Raw genomic sequence first — 20,216 nt, forward strand, 5'->3', positions numbered from 1 at the left:
TACTTGGACGTGTACGTATGGCTAAAACTTTAATTTTGAAATTATTACTGGACAAATAGTTTTACCTGAACTTAAATTCTTAATGGTTTAGGAAAGAGAGGGCCAAGGGACAGAAGAATTAATTCATGAAATTTTATGATTGGAATCGACGCAGGATGTCATCTTAAGTAACATGTCAAATGTCCTCCAAAACACTATTATTGGCTTGTTGTAAAATGATTTTCAAAGAAGTGAATGATAGGGGGAAATGTAAATAAAACAAACTAATATATTCACTTTGGCATAACCAAAACATAGATACATGGTTGCAGGGTCCTTAAAACCCAATCTAATAAAACTCAAAGCAAATAATTTAAACAAAGTGCCTTCTTTTATATTTAACTTGTTGGTTTTAGATAAAACAATATATTTTTAAAAAGTTGTATAACCTTTTAAAGGACGGTTCAATTACTTTGGTTTCATTTTATTGTTTAAAGCTGCTGTAAGAATGAGGTATAGATTTTTTAAATCAAGATAAAATAGTGAAAAAGTGGCTGGGATGCGACAAAAGTTTGCAGGTTTTCGTGTTTTGAAATAATGAAATAGTTTGATCTATTTTTGTTAACGACATTTTTATTCCAAACCCAATTTTTACCAAACCAATTTTAGTAGCATTTCTTAAAAGTTTTTATTTTTTTATATGAACAAATACAAATTGGATGAATTTAATTAATTTGAAGTAAATATCTTCTATTGTTCACTAACCGAGCATCAATTTTTACCAAATGATTTTCGAAATGTCGAAAACAATATTTTCTGTGAGATAAAATAAGTTTGAAGCTAATATTTTTAATTTTTGAAAAGATATTTATTTAAGTCGAAAGTAAATTTTTACAAAGTTTTAGTATTGTGGTTTTAGTTTTTTTTTAAACTGTCAATTCGATTATTCAACAAATGTAATGTTGACAACAATGTTTCTTAAAAGATAAAATTAGTTTAAAGCCAATATCTCAAAATTTTGAAAAGATATTTGAGTCGAAAATCAATTTTTACCAACTTTGAGTATTTGTTTTTTTAGGTTTTTATTTTTTGTTTAAAAAAACTGTCAATTCGATTTTTCTCAAAATTTTTTCTTCGTTGCAAAAAATTGTTTTGGAGATAAAAACATTTTTTGTTCGTAAAATTTTCCAGGTGACAAATATTTTTTGTCTGTTTTTGGATTTAAGTGGACCTTAAGTGGATTTTTTCCAAAAATATATTTGATTGGTATCTAGTGAAAATTTATAATTTGAAATTTATTTCAAGTCTTATTGGTTCGTGAGATATTTGTGGTTAACCAAAATGTTCATCTTTTTTATTTTAAATTGCTATGACAAAAAAAAAAACACGCACTCAATTTGTTTGAGAGTCCTTTTTCCATTTTTCTGAATTATTTTCTGTATAACAAGATTTATTTGAAGCCGATATCTTTACTGGTGCTTGAGCTATGGACGACGAAAAAACGTCGCGAACGTACGGATATACGAACGGACGTACGAACGTACGTACACACGTACGCACAGACATTTTTCTAAAAATCTTTTATTTCGACTCTAGGGACCTTGAAACGTCGAAAAATGTCAACATTTTCAATATGACAAATCGGACCGATAACAATAACTTCATATGAGAAGTTAAAAATGGTGGTATTTTTCAAAAACTTTGTTGATTTATGCATTTAAATTTGTTTGTCAATATTTATTTTATTATTTGTTTATTCTAAAAATGTAAGAGTTAATAATTGCAAAACTTAACTTTGTTTTTGCACTGGGTTCAGAAAAGCTTGAGTAAAAATAAAACAAAATACAAAACTATAAAACTATTGCAACTGATTTGTTATTTTTACAATTTAAAAATTGTTTGTCAATTGATGATTTTAGATAACTTTTTTAACTTTAAATTATTATGAAATAAATAAAATAGTTTTTCTAAGTTTTCACTCTTAACCGGAAAGGAAGGTTAACATTTATTGTTTTATAATAGTATTTATATTTTTAGAAAATAAATGTCAAAAAAAGGATTTTGATGCCATACTTTGTTGTTTAATTAAAAACGAAAGATAAACATAATTGTGTTTTAAGAAAATGAACAATTTTAAAATACGATCACAAAAATTGGATTATGGTTTACAAAAGAAACTTTGAATTAAATTGCAATGATTCAAATCAATACAAAACAAATAATATATGAAACTTACAAATATTTATGTACAAAGTTCGTAACACAAAAATACTGCAAAATAAAAATAAAATTTTATACAAAAATAAAAAGAATACCTATTTAGTGAAAAAGGTGCAACACATAATGCTCGAGGAGCCATCCTTTATTATTTTCATGAGTATATATACAATTTTGAGTATGAGTTTAGGATCTTTATTTTCAGAATGTACCAACTTCGTTCTTCCTTGTTATTGTTGTTTCTCAATATAAAGAAAATGAAACAATTCGGTAATTGGTTAAAAAAAATACACGTTTTAAATGCAGCGCACATTTCAGCATGTCAGAGAAAAGGATTTTTGTTCGAGACGTGGCGCCTTATAAAAACAAAAGAACAACCAAAAATATTCATAGAAATATTCATTCACTGCGGTGAGCAACCACAGTGGCTATAATATCATCTATCTATGTTATAAAGGTGAACGTTTACTATGTACATTATATATATAAAATACCTATCATATTATCATCACCAAACGTGTTTCCTTTCAAGGTCTTCCACGTATAACTTAGATAGGTGGATATACATAAATTAAGTGTTACATTTGTTATCCTTCAGACACCAAACAATGTAAAAGTAACTTGGTGTATCAAGAGGATACCATCATCTTTAATATTAAAACAAAAAATCAGAAAATATGAAACTAAAATCTAAAGTTTAATAAAAACAAAAAAATCCTTAAGTAAGGTGCATAGAGATAGTGTAGTTACATACAAATCCTTTGATAAAGATTCAAGCATACCGCCTGTAAAAAATATTACACACAGGCAGGATTATCCTTAACTACCTATAAAATTAAGCTTGATGTGCACTTATAACACATTAACTTTCACACAATACTATTTTCTCACATTTATTACTAAATCAGAGGCCATTGTTCAGTATATTAATGGTTCAGAAACACTCCTTGCGATATAAACAGACAGACCCAAATGAGACGACGACTTTCGGACAATATTTTCGAGTTGTTTTTGTGAAAGCCATTAATGGTGGCTTTTTTTTCGTGAGAAGCATAAATCATGAATTATTTAACTTAGTTTTACTTCAATTATTAAGTTAGCTTTATATCTTATCGAGAATAATAGGTTTTCAGAGCAGGACAATGCGACACACAACACACTTAAAATAATTAAAATTCACCCTGATGTAGGAATTAACTTCGTGTTCAAACCATCGCGAGGTTTATTTGTAAAAGGACGCAATAAAACTCTTAATAACTTCTTTTTATTAAACTCACAATTAAGGTATTATTGGCTTTGTGGATTTCTTTTTTTGTATTTCTTTTTTTTTATTATATCACACCTTGAGATGGAATAAGCAATGATTAATTAAACAGATTAATTTAACATTTAATTTTTATAAGACACTTGTTTGACTTTATTTTCATTTTTAATTGAATTTCTTTTAGCCCTCGAACTGAACAGGATGTGCCACCGACAATTTCTTGGCCGGTACTTTAATTTATTTGAATCAACAACTTATTATTTTTGTTTGTTTTAGAATGGTTTCGTGAAAACGACCGGCAATAAACTAAAATTTGCACAAGTTGAAGATCCTTTTTATAGAGAAATCTCTTATTGTTTCATACACCACACTTTTGGTGAGTTTTGAAATTTGTTTTTGCAATCAGTGTTCGTGAGAAACAAAAATACGGATAATTTTTTAGTATTTGAATAAGATGCTGAAAGGAAATGCTGTTCTTAACTTCTGCGCGTATCCTATTTGAGGTGGATATAGACAAATTTGAGAGACAATTCAGTGAGTGGTACCTTCATTGAGATGATACCGTTACAGCTACAGCTGTTCAAATTTCAGAAGGATCTTTGGTTTTCAGTGCACGTAATGAGAACATTGTTGATTCGCACCAGAAGAGAGAGAATATAGTGTAGTGCAAACAAAATTTAAAACAAAACAAGAACTAAAATACTTTAAATTCAAAATTAAAGAAAAGTAAACGAATTTAATGTATACATACGAGGATATACAAAACATATGTAGGATACACATATTTGTAGGTTGTGTAAAAGAGGTTACAAGTACGGTTTCCTGGTACCAAATTTTTGTATCATTTTTAAGGATGTTTATTATGCGTGTTTGTTTTCATGATGATGATGATAGCGAAACATATCTATTTTTGTTTTCACATACATTTTGAAGAAACTGTAATCGTATTGCATGCTATGCATTTTGTTTTAAGAACAATTCTGTAAGACTTAACATTTTGAAACGTTTGCTCCTTTCATCAGGAATATTTAAAGCATTTGCATGGTTTAAGTTAATGGTGTCAAGTCAAGTTTTTTGTTTCCCCATTTAAGTTGAAATTTTTGTATTAATTTGAATAACATTTTTTTATGCTTTTAAAAATATTTTAAAAATAAACATTAAGTTAAATTAAATTCTTAAGTTGTTATAAGATATATTGTTTGGCTCTTTTGGTCTTTTTAACTTCCCATAGGAAGTTATTGTAATGGGTCCGATTTGTCAAATAGAAAATTTTGAAATTTTTCAACGTTTCAAGGTCCGTAGAGTCGAAATAGAAGATTTTTAGAAAGATGTCTGTGCATGCGTGTGTACGCACGTTCGTACGTCCGTACGTTAGCGACGTTTTTTTCGTCGTCCATATCTCAAGAACCAGAAGAGATATCGATTTCAAATAAAGTTTGTTATAAAGATAATAAAGTAGAAAGATATAGAAGGGAATCTCAAAAAAATTGAGTGGGTGGGTTTCTAACCAAAGTAGTTTGAAAAGAAGGTGAAAATTTTGGTTAACCCTAAATATCTTACGAACCAAAAACGCTAGAGACTTGAATTAAATTTTATATAACGTGATATCAAAGAAGTATATTTTTTGAAAAAACCATTTAATGTTTTTTTTTATATATCAAAAAAACTGAAAAAAAAAGTGTCACCTCCAAAATTTTACGACTAATATATGATTTCATCTCCAAAACAATTTTGTGCAACGATAAATAATGTTTTTGACATCTGATAAAAAAACCGAATTGACAGTTTTTTTTTTTTAAATAAAAATCTAGAAAAAAAACATTACTCAAATTTGGTAAAAATTGTATATCGATTCAAATATCTTTTCAAAAACTTGAAATTTGAGTTAAAACTTATTTTATATTATAAGAAATATTGTTTTCAACATTCTGAAAAATGTTGAGAAAAATCAAATTGACAGTATTTTTACAAAAAATAAAAACCTAAAAAAAAATTAATAAAAGTTGGTAAAAATTGATTTTCAACTCAAATATCTTTTCAAAACCTTGAGATATTGGTTTTAATTTAAGTTTATCTTTCAAAAAATATTGTTGGTAACATTCAGTAAAATTTCAGAAGGATCTTTGGTTTTCAGTGCACGTAATGAGAACATTGTTGATTCGGCACCAGAAGAGAGAGAATATAGTGTAGTGCAAACAAAACAACAAATAAAACAAAAACTGAAATACTTTAAATTCAAAATTAAAGAAAAGTAAACGAATATAATATATGTATACATACGAGTATAAAGAAACATATGTACGATACATATATTTTTAGGTTGTGTAAAAGAGGTTACAAGTAGGAATTCCTGGTACCAAATTTTTGTATCACCTTTAAGGATGTTTATTATGCGTTTTTGTTTTCATGATGATGATGATAGCGAAACATATCTATTTTTGTTTTTACTTACATTATGAAGAAACTGTAATTGTATTGCATGCTATGCATTTTGTTTTAAGAACAATTCTGTAAGACTTAACATTTTGAACCATTTGCCCCATTCACCAGGAATATTTAAATCATTTGCATGGTTTAAGTTAATGGTGTTAAGTCAAGTTTTTTGTTTCCCTATCTAAGTTGAAATTTTTTATTAATTTGAATAACATTTTTGTATGCTTTTAAAAATATTTTAAAAATAAACATTAAGTTAAATTAAATTCTTAAGTTGTTATAAGATATATTGTTTGGCTCCTTTGGTCTTTTTATCTTCCCATAGGAAGTTATTGTAATGGGTCCGATTTGTCAAATAGAAAATTTTGACATTTCTCGACGTTTCAAGGTCCGTAGAGTCGAAATAAAAGATTTTTAGAAAGATGTCTGTGCATGCGTGTGTACGTACGTTCGTACGTCCGTACGTTAGCGACGTTTTTTTCGTCGTCCATATCTCAAGAACCAGAAGAGATATCGATTTCAAATAAAGTTTGTTATAAAGATAATAAGGTAGAAACATATAGAAGGGACTCTCAAAAAAATTGAGTGGGTGGTTTTCTAACCAAAGTAGTTTGAAAAGAAGGTGAAAATTTTGGTTAACCCTAAATATCTTACGAACCAAAAACGCTAGAGACTTGAATTAAATTTTATATAACGTGATATCAAAGAAGTATATTTTTTGAAAAAAAAACATTTAATGTTTTTTTTTATAAATCAAAAAAACTGAAAAAAATGTGTCACCTCCAAAATTTTAGGACTAATATATGATTTCATGTCCAAAACAATTTTGTGCAACGATAAATAATGTTTTTGACATCTGATAAAATTTTGAGAAAAATCGAATTGACAGTTTTTTTTGTTTTAAATAAAAATCTAGAAAAAAAAAATTACTCAAAGTTGGTAAAAATTGAATATCGATTCAAATGTCTTTTCAAAAACTTGAAATTTGAGTTCAAAGTTATTTTATATTATAAGAAATATTGTTTTCAACATTCTGAAAAATGTTGAGAAAAATCAAATAAACAGTATTTTTACAAAAAATAAAAACCTAAAAAAAAATTAATAAAAGTTGGTAAAAATTGATTTTCAACTCAAATATCTTTTCAAAACCTTGAGATATTGGTTTTAATTTACTTTTATCTTTCAAAAAATATTGTTGGTAACATTCAGTAAAATTTTGTAAGAAATCGAATTGAAAGTTTTTGTACAAAAAATTAAAAACCTAAACAAAATTTAACAAAAGTTGGTAAAAATTGATTTTCGACTCAAATATCTTTTCAAAAATTAAAAATATTGGCTTCAAACCTATTGTATTTCACAGAAAATATTGTTTTCGATATTCAGTAATTTTGATATAAAAACCCGTTTTTAAAAGTCCGTTTTTTCATAAAAAATAAAATCTACAAAAAATAGTACGCAAATTTGTTAAAAATTGATACGAGTACATATAGACAAATAAGCAAGACAAATCGACAGACGGGATGCGAAGTTATCAGAGTTTGTCGCATCCCAGCCTCTTTTTGTTTTTGGAATGCAAATAAAAAACTTATTTCATTCTTTCCCAAAGTTTTGTTAGTATTCCTTACTTCTTCAGGGGTGTCTTTATTCAATACAGGTACTTTTTTGATTATAATGCTAAAGCATAGCTTTTTTTTATACTATTCATGTAAATCATGAATTAAATCCAAAAAATAGCCTTTGTTCAAATTTTGTTATATTATTTGATTTTAGTTTGTTTGGCTTGCGTTTGAAGTCATCAAAACAAAATTCAAAACGTTCGATTTTTTCGAACAAACTTTCCTCGAAAAAAAGTTTGTTTTCAAAAGCTTGCCATTTGAATTCTCAGAAAAAAAAACTAACTTCCAAATTTTGTGTTTGAAAATCGTTAGAGTGTTTTTTTTAAATACATTTGTTTACGTCTATAACATTTGACAGTTTTAGCTTAAAAAATATTTTTAGTAAACAATTATTCAGAACTTATTAACATACGTTTTACATTTCATTTTTGAAAAAAATTAAAGACCCTTTTACAAGATAACGAATTTGTAAAAAAATGTTTAATATTTTTTTTTAAATAAAAAAAAACAACGATATTTTTAGTGTTCAAATATTATTGAGATAGAATAAGACCTTGTACAGAAAAAAATTATTGAAAGCGGTTGATTAGTTCTTAAGAAAACTTGAAAAAATAGCGGTACTTTTTTACATTGAAAAAAGACATATTAAGGCTGAAATATGTTCCACACTTCTCATTGGCATTAGTGCCCTTTAAAAAATGTCTTTGCTGCAATATGCTAAATTATCATTCCAATAATTTCAACAAAAATTTATTATTTTTATTATTATTATTATTTATTTATTTTCCTTTATTTTTACTTCCATATAATATATTTAACAGAATTAGTTTAAAAGATTTACATGAATGGCTTATTAACCTTCTGTCGAAAAGAATTTAAGCAATAATTGAAGTCTAAGCTGTTTTTTTCTTGATATTTGAGACATTAAACTGTTTAAGTAGTTTTTGTTATTACATATTACGGAAGGTCAAAAACTGCATTGTTTAAAGTATTTTTTTTAAGTATTTAGAGAGAAATATTAGTTTATTTTTGTGTAACTCCTATCAGTTCTGTATAACAGTATAGAACGGTGTAAGGAACAAAAAATTTAAAAAAAACTTAATTTTGTATTTTTATTAAATACAAAATTAAATTAACTGTTTTTACCGTTTAAAAATTCAAACTATGCTACGAAAAAATTGGTGAAAACAATTTCTTGACTCGAATATATATAAATACTCCATATACTCGTATGAAACAATTTTTTGTTTTTGCACTTCATAAGTAACGACTTATAAATTTCAATTTTATAAAGTTTTGCTTTACGCCTGGAATATTTGCAAATACAACTTCAACTTCAATTTATTCATTTTCGAAGTTCATTATCATTTTAAGATACGGTACGTTTTCGATTAACGCAAATCTCGGTTCAAGCAACTCCTCGATTTTTGCAACAGCTGAATGTTCATATTTATTGACGCGGTGATCACTACTCTTCAAAACAAAAAATTGACTCTATAAGTGCAACTAATCTATGTGTTTTCCTTCAAATTGAATTGCTATTCTTCAGCCAATAGGCCAGAACGTTCTAAATTTAACAAAATTGCACTACAAAAAAAGTCTATTGGCGTTCATAGTTGTATGTGAGGGATCAGACCTTGAATTAAAAATCTAAGAATTGAGCTACCTTTGAGCAGAGTTCGAGCTAAAATTATCAATGAACACCCGGTCGTAGAATCCATATCAACTATCTTCAATGAAATATCCGTCAACGAATCCATTTCGAATAAAGAAACGTATGATTGGGTACGCAAAACCATTTTCAGCAATGAGGAAATCTAGGAAGAAACAGGTGAAATATCAAGTGAAAGTGGGTCCGAGGTTGAGATTCCTGCTCTTAAAATTAAGGCTGAAACTGCAATACAGGTAATTCAATGGGCTGAACAGAATTCAGTCCCATTAAACAAAATTTGAGTCTTCAATAACTTGAAAAAAGGTGATTTAAAAAAATCTAAACATCCAAAAAATCCATTTTTCCCAAAAAAAAAATAACTATGTAAAAATATTATGTATTTATGTATCTATTGTTATATCTTATAATGAAATAACTTTGTTTAGTTTTGTTTCTTATTATTCATGTTGGTATATTAAAATCTCATATATTTCACTTTGCATCTCAAATTGAGCCTGAACAAATATTTACTCGGTTCTTGCAACCACTCTTGTTTTAATTATTTGCAATAATCGAGAATACACTGTGTTTTGTTTTATTATCAGGTAGAAGTTTTTACAGGCACCAATTATAAGTCATCAGTGTGTTTCACATCCTAGCCTTTAATATGTGGAATATTCGACCACGCTCAAACAATTTTAGTTCTGCTAACAGAATTAAATTAGACAGACAAACAAACAACACATGCTCCTCAAGGCTTTGCAGTAAGTTAGGTGCAAAAAACAGATATATAACTAAATACTCGTAGTAAATTTCATAAGCCCCTTTATGTCCTTCAAAGTCTATTAACCCCGTGATCAACAACCGAATAATGAAGAAACAAATTACATTTTAAACATTTATAAAACTTAATTTTTCACAAAATGTAATTCTAGCAATCTGCTTTCGATTAGAATTCCTTTTGCGAACTTATGTAAGTGAAATTAGTTAACCACTGTTTTAAACTTTGTTTGTGTTAAGCTGATGTTTGATATTGGGATGAAGATAAATGAAATTGAAATTAAGCTCATTAAGAGAGGAATTCAAAATCACGTACTGCTTGATGTCGCCCTTAAGTACTTAGGTCCTTCACCTATAGTTCTAAGGTCATCTTGCCGGTGGTCAAATTACAAATGAATCACTTATTGTCTTCATTATTAAGTTGAAGCTTATAGCACAAACTAAGGTTAAAACGAGACTAGCTCTATGTATGTATAATAAGCGTCCTGATCCCTTATTATTAAATTTCTTATCATTCAAAAAACTGCTCTCAACACTCAACTCCAAAATTCATCTAATTTTTATATACTCGTGTCATAATGTGTACCGAAGTTATTGCCAAAAAGTTTGCGAAAACCTGTCAAATGTGTTTGATTTATTTTATTTACCTAACTGCTTATGCGTCTTTTTTATATGACTATATATATTCATATATTTGAATTTTGATTCTATTTTGTTGATGCAAAAAATGTTCAGTTCATTTTATGAACTTAAGTATGCTTGTACTCGTATGTATGTATATATATTGTGTACGGTATGTAACTTTTCTTCTATGTTATGACAAAAAAAAATGTTTATATTTCATTTTATGTTTCTAATAATGTGGTTTTTATTTTATATTTTCCTTAAAATGCAACGTTTTTATGGTCGGTAGAAGGATACGGTTTTTGACAGTTTGTTTATACTTGGCAATAAGTTTATCCTTCTAAAAACAATAAGAAGTATATCAATACAAACAGTACTTTCTCGTTCTCGTCTATTTTTCTTTTCAGTTCCAAATAAATCATTTGACATTTAAAATTTGCTTGTAGACTGCAGAAACTTCATTAGTAAAAGTTCTTATTTTCTTAAACATATCGCACTTCAGTTTTTTCTTGAAAATTCAACCGTCTTAAATCCTATAAAATAAAAATCAATATTTGAAGCACAACACATAAAATCACCTCTGAAGCTGAATATTCTCGTATCTTGTAGGATGCTCATGATCAAGTTTCAGAAAATAGAACAAAATAACAGGTAAATAAAGTTAGCTAAGGTACGTTTTGTATGAATGAGCCAAGAACCTTCAAGCAAGTTAGAAAACAAAAGAAAGTAAATTGAATTTTTAAAAATTCAATAATTTGGATTACGTTTCATTATAATCAAAAAAAAAATAATATAATCTTTTAAAATATATATGTATGGTATGTGCATAATTAAAAATGCATTAAATGAACTTCTTGTATTAAGGCTTTAAGAATGCAGAACCAGTTGCATATTGTTTAACAACATTGCATCAGAAACATAAATGCTAAGTTCTCTTATGAACAAAAAGGTTGAATGTATGTATGTATTTAAAGCAAAGTAATTTATATCGAAACTACTTCAAACTTTGTTTATTATTATAAAATGGGTAAATTTTATAAAGTTAAGCCAACACATTTTGGGATTGTTTTGTTTTAAATATCACACCAATTAAGAGTTTAGTTCGATTTAAAGTAGTTGAGCATCAAATAAACTCAAATATTGACGTTTAAAATTCGTTTTTTTTCTTTTAATTGAATAGAAACAAATCCACTTTAAAAATTAAAATAGAAATCTTTATTTAAATGTTATTCTTTGTTCCAAACCAATTTACGTATGTAAACAAAATAAAAAAAATAGCTGGCTTTTTTAACATGTGGTTTTTTCATTAAAACAAATTAATTTGAGTTTTCATCTGCATTACGTTAGTATAGGATGGTATAGAAATTAATTTTATTGACAGGGTGCTTTTGTATCATAGATACTTCTATATATGTAAATATATATGTATCTACCCAGAATTCACGTACTTGGAAATAGTTTTAGTTCTTTACTTTTCTCTCGCCATAAATCTCCTTCAAGAACTTTTACTAAAATAGAGCATTTGTAAATAATGATAAAAGACTTTCGCGGTAGAAATTTAACTTTCAGTTTAATGAGAACTTCTTTGGATTCTGAACATTTATTATTATACATGTGCATGACATTATGAAGGTACATTATGTAGGACCAAGAAATGTTATATTTCTTATATATGTACATAATCTCAAACATTTATATATGTAATTGATGTTAGTATGCTAAAAAAGTTTAAACATTTTTGAGATGAAGGTTTACGTACATATCTTTCATCTTCTTATACAGGGTTTTTCAATAGAGTCGGGTAGATGATGAAAATATCAATCGTGCTGGAACCATATATCGTCTAGGTCCATATGGTTCAATAAGAAACTAGTTATCATCGTTATGTAGCGCTCGTTCCGACACGGTGACCTCCTCACTAACGTCGTTTTCAAAAAAGTACTGACCAATTACGCACCGATCCAAAATCCACACCAAAGGTAACCTTTTGAGGATGCATTATCTTATTACCTAGAGCACCTCTCGTGGGCACCATTCATCCAAAAATGCGCTGAAGGAAAAGGCTGTTAACACAAAGGACTTGTAGTTTTCAATCTGGCAATTCCTACTTCTGAGTGTGTGTTTTTAAAAGCTGTCACTTGATTAATGTTTAGTTTGATTTTTGAGATTTCATAATGAAGGGATTTGCTACTGAACAATGTTTGTAAATCGTAAAAATGTATTGCTGAAATAATAAATCGGTGAAGCACCGAAAAAATAAATTTATTAAAGGAAACTTTTGTTGAGCGCATTATTTTGCGTTATGGGCTGTAGCATGGCTTCCAAAGTTGTTCGATTAAACACGACTGGACTATTTTGTATGGGTTATGTGAAGTCGCTTGTCAACGTAGATAAACCCGAGAAGATTGATGCCTTGGGAGTTGGGCGGCAGATATTATTGCCAACGAAATACCCGTGTTTTAAATATTTTATAGGTAGAATAGGTGGTTTAAGTTTTATTTTAAGGACCTTATTTGAAGTATGTAGTTTTTAAGTAAAAATACAAACAAATTGAAATTATTTTTTTTTCAATTTTCTAATAAACACAAAATAATAAAATGAATTACAGTAAAAAAGATCTTTGGGCCGAAAGGCATTAGAATTAAGTATTATTTTTAAACTTAGAGTTTCCGTATGGGACCAGTAAGTTAGTTGTAAGTTATGGTTAATTAGGCTAATTCTAAGAATTTTTGTCTAGCTTTAAGATAGTTTTAAGATTTAATTTAAAAAAGGCGAAATCCATTTACCGCAACAGTTGCTCCACCCTCATTTTATAATAAGTAAGTTCCAATCACACCACTCGATGCCGAACAAGCAGGATTCCGCGCTGGATTCTCCTGTATTGATCATATTAACACCCTGCGGATCATTATTGAACAGTACGTTGAATATCGATCACCACTACACCTCCTGTTCATCGACTTCGAGAAGGTCTTTGAAAGCGTTAACAGGGAGTATATCTAGTTAGCTTTGCGCAGGAGCGACATCCCAGAAAAACTAATTGCTATTATTATTAAAGCAGCATATGATGGATCCAAGTGCCACGTTCTGCATGATGGTAGGTTGCCAGATGATTTTGAAATCCAAAGTGGAGTCAGACAGGGCTGTATTCTGTCGCCAATATTGTTTTTGTTGGTGATAAGCGATATACTGCGCTTAGCTCTGTCAGGTACGGTAGGGATCCAATGGACTTTGATGTCCTATTTAAAGCACTTGGATTACGTGGACGATGATTACTTATTCTCTCATAGGATAATGGATCTCCATTAAAAGACAACAAGTGTGGAGAGAGAAGCAGAAGTTGTGGGTTGAAAATAAATTCTGCAAAACAAAAATGATCAGCTTCGGAACCCGACCGTCCTCTCAAATAAATATTTTCTCGCAACCGGTGGAAAAAGTGGAGAGCTTTCAATACCTTGGAAGTATCTTTTCCATCGAAGGCTGAACCAAACAAGACGTCATCTGCCGCATCGGCAAAGCAAAAGTGGCGTTCGGTATGCTGTCAAAAATTTAGAGGAATAACTCTATACACTTAAGAACAAAGCTACGACAGTTTCGCACAAATGTTGAATCAGTGCTTCTTTAAGGCTATAGCACTTACAAGGTTACTTCAGCTATAACAAGAAAGCTGCAAACCTTCGTGAATAGATGTCTTCGAACATCCTAAAGATTTTCTGGCCAAACCGTATTTCAAATGAAGTCCTTCATAGGAAGACAGGTCAGGAACCTATATGGATTAGACATACGCTTCGAAAGTTAACGATTGCATTACAGGCCAAGCACCGCCCGCCAGCCCAATAACCGCATTAAATAATGACACGTAGAGAATAAAGAGACAATCTAAAGAAAAAAATCAGTGAAGATATGACATTGTTGGTGATCGAGCAGTTTGTGCAAGTCACAAGTCTTTATGCAAAATACGGTGTAATGTCGTTTTTGGAATGTTGTTCTTGGGTAGCACATATTTATAATCTTCTAAACTTGTCACTTGTTCCAAAATTTCAAATTATTCCATCAACTTGACTATTGCCAAAGGGTTTTTTAGTTTTACGAACTATTAAGTTTTCACGATTTTGGTAGGGAGTTTCATCCATTTCAACGCGTTTTCAAAAGCGTGTAGGTGTTTAGTAATGGCCTAGCTTTTACTAATAAAATATCAAAAAATACAGTTTCAAAAGTGACAGCTGCTTAGATATCGGAATATTCAAAATGTAACCTTCTAAGCTATAAATCAATTTTCAGTGTCTTATTTGGTTTAGTAAAAGATATGTGTGTAGGCTTAATTAAAGTGATCCGTTTTATGTGTATTTTGAATACCACTGAAAATTAAAAGCTTGTATGTACGCATAGTCCAAAAAGTCTCCGTATACAGCAGCCTAATTTTAGTGTTTTTTTTATTGAAAAAAAAGTAATGAAAGTAAATGTGGAAACCAAAGTACTAACATTGAAAAAAAGGTTAGTTTCCACCTTCACCTTTTTACCAAATTAAAAAAATTGTGGTTGTGATTTTCAAAATATTTGATTTGAGTATATTGTTATAGTAAATATTTTATCTCAAAATCAACAAAAAGAAAGCTACTTTTTGGACTATGTGTATGTGTTCTATTATTGTCTTCGATATCTTTTTGATTTAAGGAGGTTAGATAAACACCAGCTCGTTTCAAAACTATACCTAAATAATTCTGTTTTAATTGTTGATATTTATATGTTTCCATGAGTTAAACATCTCTAACATAAAATCTTTGATCTTTAAAAGAAAATGGATTTTTGTTTTTTTAAAACCATTTCTCTGCAGTTGCACTTAAAGACATAGTAAATCAAAGAATGCACTTGATTAAATTGGTATTAAAAAAAAAACGTCACAAAACACGTGTTTCTAATGACATGGAAATAAATGACAAAGTTTTCCATAAAATGACCCAATGAATAAAATTCGTGGAGGACAATAAATCAGAAAAAAAAAGAACGACTACCTTTTGATGTTGTAAAAGTTCGAATATATCGTGTCATCGTTTATTCGAACCATTATAGCCAATCAACTTAAAAATCATTGGAAAATAACTAAAACAACTTAACCTTGATCCTTGGACATGTTCTGCTTTCAATCTTTCTCTATATACATTAGAAGAAGCACAGGGAACAAAGGTTACTTAAATTCACTTACCCTTAATATCCTGAATGGACTGTCACGAAGCAGACATACTTCTTCTACTGGTGGTCCTTGTGGTAAAATCGATTCAAGTTCCCCACCACCGCCACCACCAATTGAATGTTTGCCGTGTTGGTTTTCAATATCACCTTTTCCATCGGGACGTTCGATTATCATGGACAATATCCAGAACTATTATATAAAAAGGAAAGGTTATGAAATAATACTGAAATGATAAGTCACATACAAAGTACTTATAGATTAAACTTGTAAATCAAATGATTGAGATTGTATTGTGTATATTTACCCGACTTGCGTTTTTCTTTGGTTTCAAAACACTTGTGTCCATTTTTGTGGGAATTTGAAGATTTTCGGGTGAAATTGCCCTTGCGGCTGCATAGAATCCATTTTGCATTTTACGCATTTTTATTGTTTTAATTTCCTCGGGTTGACTGAATAAGAAAAAGATGCTTTTGAAAATTAAAAACGAAACAAAAGCAAAGTCTGAGCTAAAAATGTAGAGAGTCCTAATTCATTTATTGGATTTCTTTTTTTATCTATAATACCTATTGAAACAGCTGGGATATAATAAAACACCAGTTTAAAATTACTTCTTGCTATTATTCTCCGTTACTTTTACCAAAAAAAGATGTTGACAACTTAATTTATCGACTTTTTTTTTGTTGGATTTGTACAAATTTACTTAAGACTAAAACATTAATAAATTAAATTATTTTTAACTTAATAAGAAGTGATTAGATAAATAATTTGGTATAAGTCAGTCGATAAATTATAGTGACAATTTCGATGTTGTTGTTATATGTTTTATATATGTATGTTTTTCTGATAACTAAATTTTAATTTGTCTGCCGAAGACATGATAGCAAGCCAAAATTTGATTTGGTACTTCTTAGCATATAATTTGTATGTTTTTCGCTTATTCGAAACAGTTTATTAACAGTTAATTTAAGACAAATTATTGTATAACGATTTATTTAACCCATTTCCAGCTAATGTTGCGAAAACGCAACGTCTCACGTTGGGTCTCCAGGGACTTAATTGGTACATTTTTTATAGCGTTTTAAAACTAATATTGGACGTTTATTAAATTATCTAATCGACCTGTTTTTGGATTTAAAAAAAAAATTATTTCTGGAGTTTTTAATATCTTCAAAATTTGCAATTTTAAAAATTTTTAGGTAATATTTTCAAACTTAAAAAAAAAAAAAATTCAAAAAAAAAACTTTACAAACATATAAACAAAGGTTGAAATTATATTCTAAAATTAAATTGAACCAATTTTTATGGGTAATCTGCCTCGCAGGTGAGATTAAACCTCTGCGTTGCGTTTACGCAACATTAGCCAAATGCAGTAGCAAAAGCACAAAGAAATAATATTTTTCTTTTGTCCATTTTTGATATCATTAGATAACCAAAATGATTTTTTTTACAATATTAAAAATTGATGTGTGTAAAGCAATCACATACATGTTAGTGCCATAAAAAAATTAATTCACCAAATAGGTAAAACCCTTTAGAAAAACCGTTTAACCCATCCGCGCGAGATAATTCAAGATATAGTGTGCATTTTTATCTAAAAAAATCATTCAACAATTCCAGGTATATTTATTGGAAAACCCTTTTCCCATTTCCTTAGATTTAGCACACTTTTTGTATTTACATTATAACCAGGTATAAAAAACGGGCTGCATATTAAAAAATCTATAATGTTGAAAATAAATATTTCGGGTATATAAGTACGTGTGACTCGTTCTAAATTTCACTTATTACGTAAAAATCGTCAGTTGTGCAAACAAGTGTTTTTATAAAAATATCTGTGTTTTAAAGTTTAAAAAAAAACTATTATGTATCGCCAGAGGTTTTTGTCGGCTAAAGAACTAGAAGATTTGTTAATGAATCCAAGTTCAGACGAAGATGATGAATTGAACCAGAAAGTAGATAAAGCTATTGAAACAAACGTGATTATTTTGCCTCCAAAAATTGATGCTTTGAGTGACCATGAAGAAATTGATGATAACGTCCAATTATTGGAAGACGTGAACATATTGCCAAATGAACTAGCCGGTGAATAAGAGCTGGAATGCATATTAGACGATCTACAATGTGAGCCAAATGATTCAGAAAATGCATCAACATCACAAAATATTGCATCAACTTCTAAAAAGGAATCGACGTCTTTTCAATATAAATTACCAAAGTGGTCAAAGAGCCATCGAGTTGGCTTTTCAAATACTCCAAAAGACGTATCAAGTGAAAAGATTCAAGCGATCTATAACAAAATAGGTAAGTTTAAAATAAAAATCACTCAGAACTTCCTAAGTTGAATCCAATCCTTTTTTCTTGTAGGCAGTTTCAATCCTCTTCAAATTTTCGAATTATTTCTTGATAATGAGATTATCAATTTCATTGTTGAAAGCACCAATACGTATGCTAATGCGGATAGAAATAATTTAACATTCAAGACAAATTTCAATGAAATCCGTACATTTATTGGAATAATGTATTTTTCTGGATTGCATACAGTTCCACAGTTGGATTTATATTGGTCCAATCAACCAGTCTTTCGCTGCAATATAATAAACGAAGCCATGAGCCGAGACCGCTTCAAACTTATCAAATCGTTCTTACATGCCTGTGATAACAGTACAATTGATCCCAGCGACAAGTTTGCTAAAGTCTCAACTCTAAACAACATGGTCAATAAGAATTTTATGCAGTTCGGAGTATTTTCCCATCACCTTTCAATAGACGAACAAATGATACCCTACTATGGACGTCATTCTGCAAAAATGTTTATAAGAGGGAAGCCAATTCGTTTTGGATACAAATATTGGGACTTGTGTTCTCACGATGGATATTTATATCAATTCATTCCGTATGGTGGTGCAAGTGCTGATAATTCCCCTGGATTTGGCTTAGGGGAAAATGTTGTTCTGAGACTTCTTTCTAATATCGATGTTCCAGACCAACACACAGTTACTTTTGACAATTTTTTCACGTCGCACAAACTGATTTATCGTCTTTCAGTATTGGGTTACTTCGCAACAGGTAATTTTAACTTACCATTTATTTTTACTAAAAAATTAATTTCTTTTATACCAATCTATAGGCACTGTTCGTGAAAATAGAACTGGTAAAGCAAAGTTGACAGAACCCAAACAAATGAAGAAACAAAATAGAGGAACTATGGATTTTGCATTCGACAAGGAAAATGGAATTGCCGCTGTTCGTTGGAACGATAACTCCATTGTAACAGTTCTTTCAAATCATTTGATGGACCAACCAATCACTCAAGCAAAACGGTTTGATCGAAAAAAAAGGAAACACGTCAACATTCTCATGCCCAATGCCATAATATAATTCCACGATTGGAGGAGTGGACTTGTTTGATAATGCTATCAGCAATTACCGGATACGGATTCGAGAAAAGAAATGGTACTGGCCACTTTTATCAAATGCATTGGATGCAGCATTGGTAAATGCATGGAAAATTCATGGCATTTGCAAAAAGTTTGCAAAGGAAACACCAATGTCACAACTTGAATTTAGGACATATGTTGTAGACTCCTTACTGCGATCATCAAATATTCCGCCAACACTTCAAAGGGAAGGAAATCCCAACGAAATGGTTCGATTTGATGACACAAAACATACTATAATAAAAATGGAAAAGCGTCTTCGATGTCGAAATTGTTCCAGTCAAACAATTTTTTGTTGCAAGAAGTGTAAGATCCCAATTCATCTGAAATGTTTTGATACATACCACACAAGGACCCATTCCTCATAATAATATGTATCAACATGAAGTTTAAAGCACACAACAACTAATAATATTTCCAAAAAAAAAATATTCAAAATAAAGCTTTTACCTAAATTTTAAAACAAAAAACTCGAAATTTTTTATTAATTCTGCTACCCCTTTCGGCTAATGTTGCGAAAACGCAACACGAATTTTCCGGAAAACTAGAAGGTTTTAAACTTTTTTTTTTCAGATTTCACTAAGTTCAGATATAAATAGACAGCATATGAAATTTCAAGCTTCTAGCTCACCTGGAACTAGTAGCCGCCGGAAATGGGTTAATATCAAAAGTTGTATCCGTGGCGTTATGGTTTGTGCATAGGATTAAATTTGAAAAAAGGTAGGAATATTAGCCTTTGAAATTTTCAAATAAAATAAATTTGAACAAAAATAATACCACATAATGCGTAGGATGGTCATGCTTGAAGTCTTGGGTTCAATTTCAGCTGTGCCACGTTAAATTTTGTCATGGTTATTTTGGAAGAAATAAAGAAATCCTCCAAGAGTAATGCTTTTCATGAAAAGTGATTTCTCAAATAAGCCGTTCTGATTTGGCATATAAATTGTAGGTTCCCTAAATCCCTGACATTACTCGATCATAGGAATCATAGACAATTGTAAGTCTAGGCCACAGACTCTCAGAG

At 29.5% G+C, this 20,216-nt stretch overlaps 2 protein-coding genes across 4 annotated transcripts in view; one reads left to right on the forward strand and one right to left on the reverse strand.

The window, feature by feature from the left end:
• LOC129947300 (transient receptor potential cation channel subfamily A member 1) overlaps positions 1–20,216 on the reverse strand; it is a 71,512-nt gene that overhangs the window by 42,942 nt on the left and 8,354 nt on the right. For all 3 annotated transcript variants that reach the window (XM_056057816.1, XM_056057815.1, XM_056057814.1), the window contains exons 2-3: positions 16,060–16,204; positions 15,768–15,944 (exon numbers count right to left, since the gene is read on the reverse strand). In XM_056057816.1, coding sequence (XP_055913791.1) covers positions 15,768–15,944; positions 16,060–16,176 — 294 coding nt within the window. In that variant the 5' untranslated portion in view covers positions 16,177–16,204. The remainder of the gene's footprint in view (positions 1–15,767; positions 15,945–16,059; positions 16,205–20,216) is intronic.
• Positions 17,618–19,894, forward strand: LOC129945175 (piggyBac transposable element-derived protein 3-like). The gene is made up of 6 exons (XM_056054834.1): positions 17,618–17,837; positions 17,895–18,056; positions 18,120–18,821; positions 18,883–19,075; positions 19,176–19,401; positions 19,766–19,894. The coding sequence occupies exons 1-6, from the start codon at positions 17,618–17,620 to the stop codon at positions 19,892–19,894; spliced, it is 1,632 nt and encodes a 543-aa protein (XP_055910809.1).

The sequence above is a fragment of the Eupeodes corollae genome, chromosome 2 (assembly GCF_945859685.1).
Source record: "Eupeodes corollae chromosome 2, idEupCoro1.1, whole genome shotgun sequence".
Lineage (NCBI taxonomy): Eukaryota > Metazoa > Arthropoda > Insecta > Diptera > Syrphidae > Eupeodes > Eupeodes corollae.

Excerpts from the sequence above, each read along its gene's own strand:
- LOC129945175 (XM_056054834.1), top strand. The coding sequence starts at position 17,618 with ATGTATCGCCAGAGGTTTTTGTCGGCTAAAGAACTAGAAGATTTGTTA. Across the intron at positions 19,076-19,175 it reads CCAATCACTCAAGCAAAACG|CAATTACCGGATACGGATTC; the intron begins GTTTGATCGAAA and ends TAATGCTATCAG. Across the intron at positions 19,402-19,765 it reads AAGGAAATCCCAACGAAATG|ATTTCACTAAGTTCAGATAT; the intron begins GTTCGATTTGAT and ends TTTTTTTTTCAG.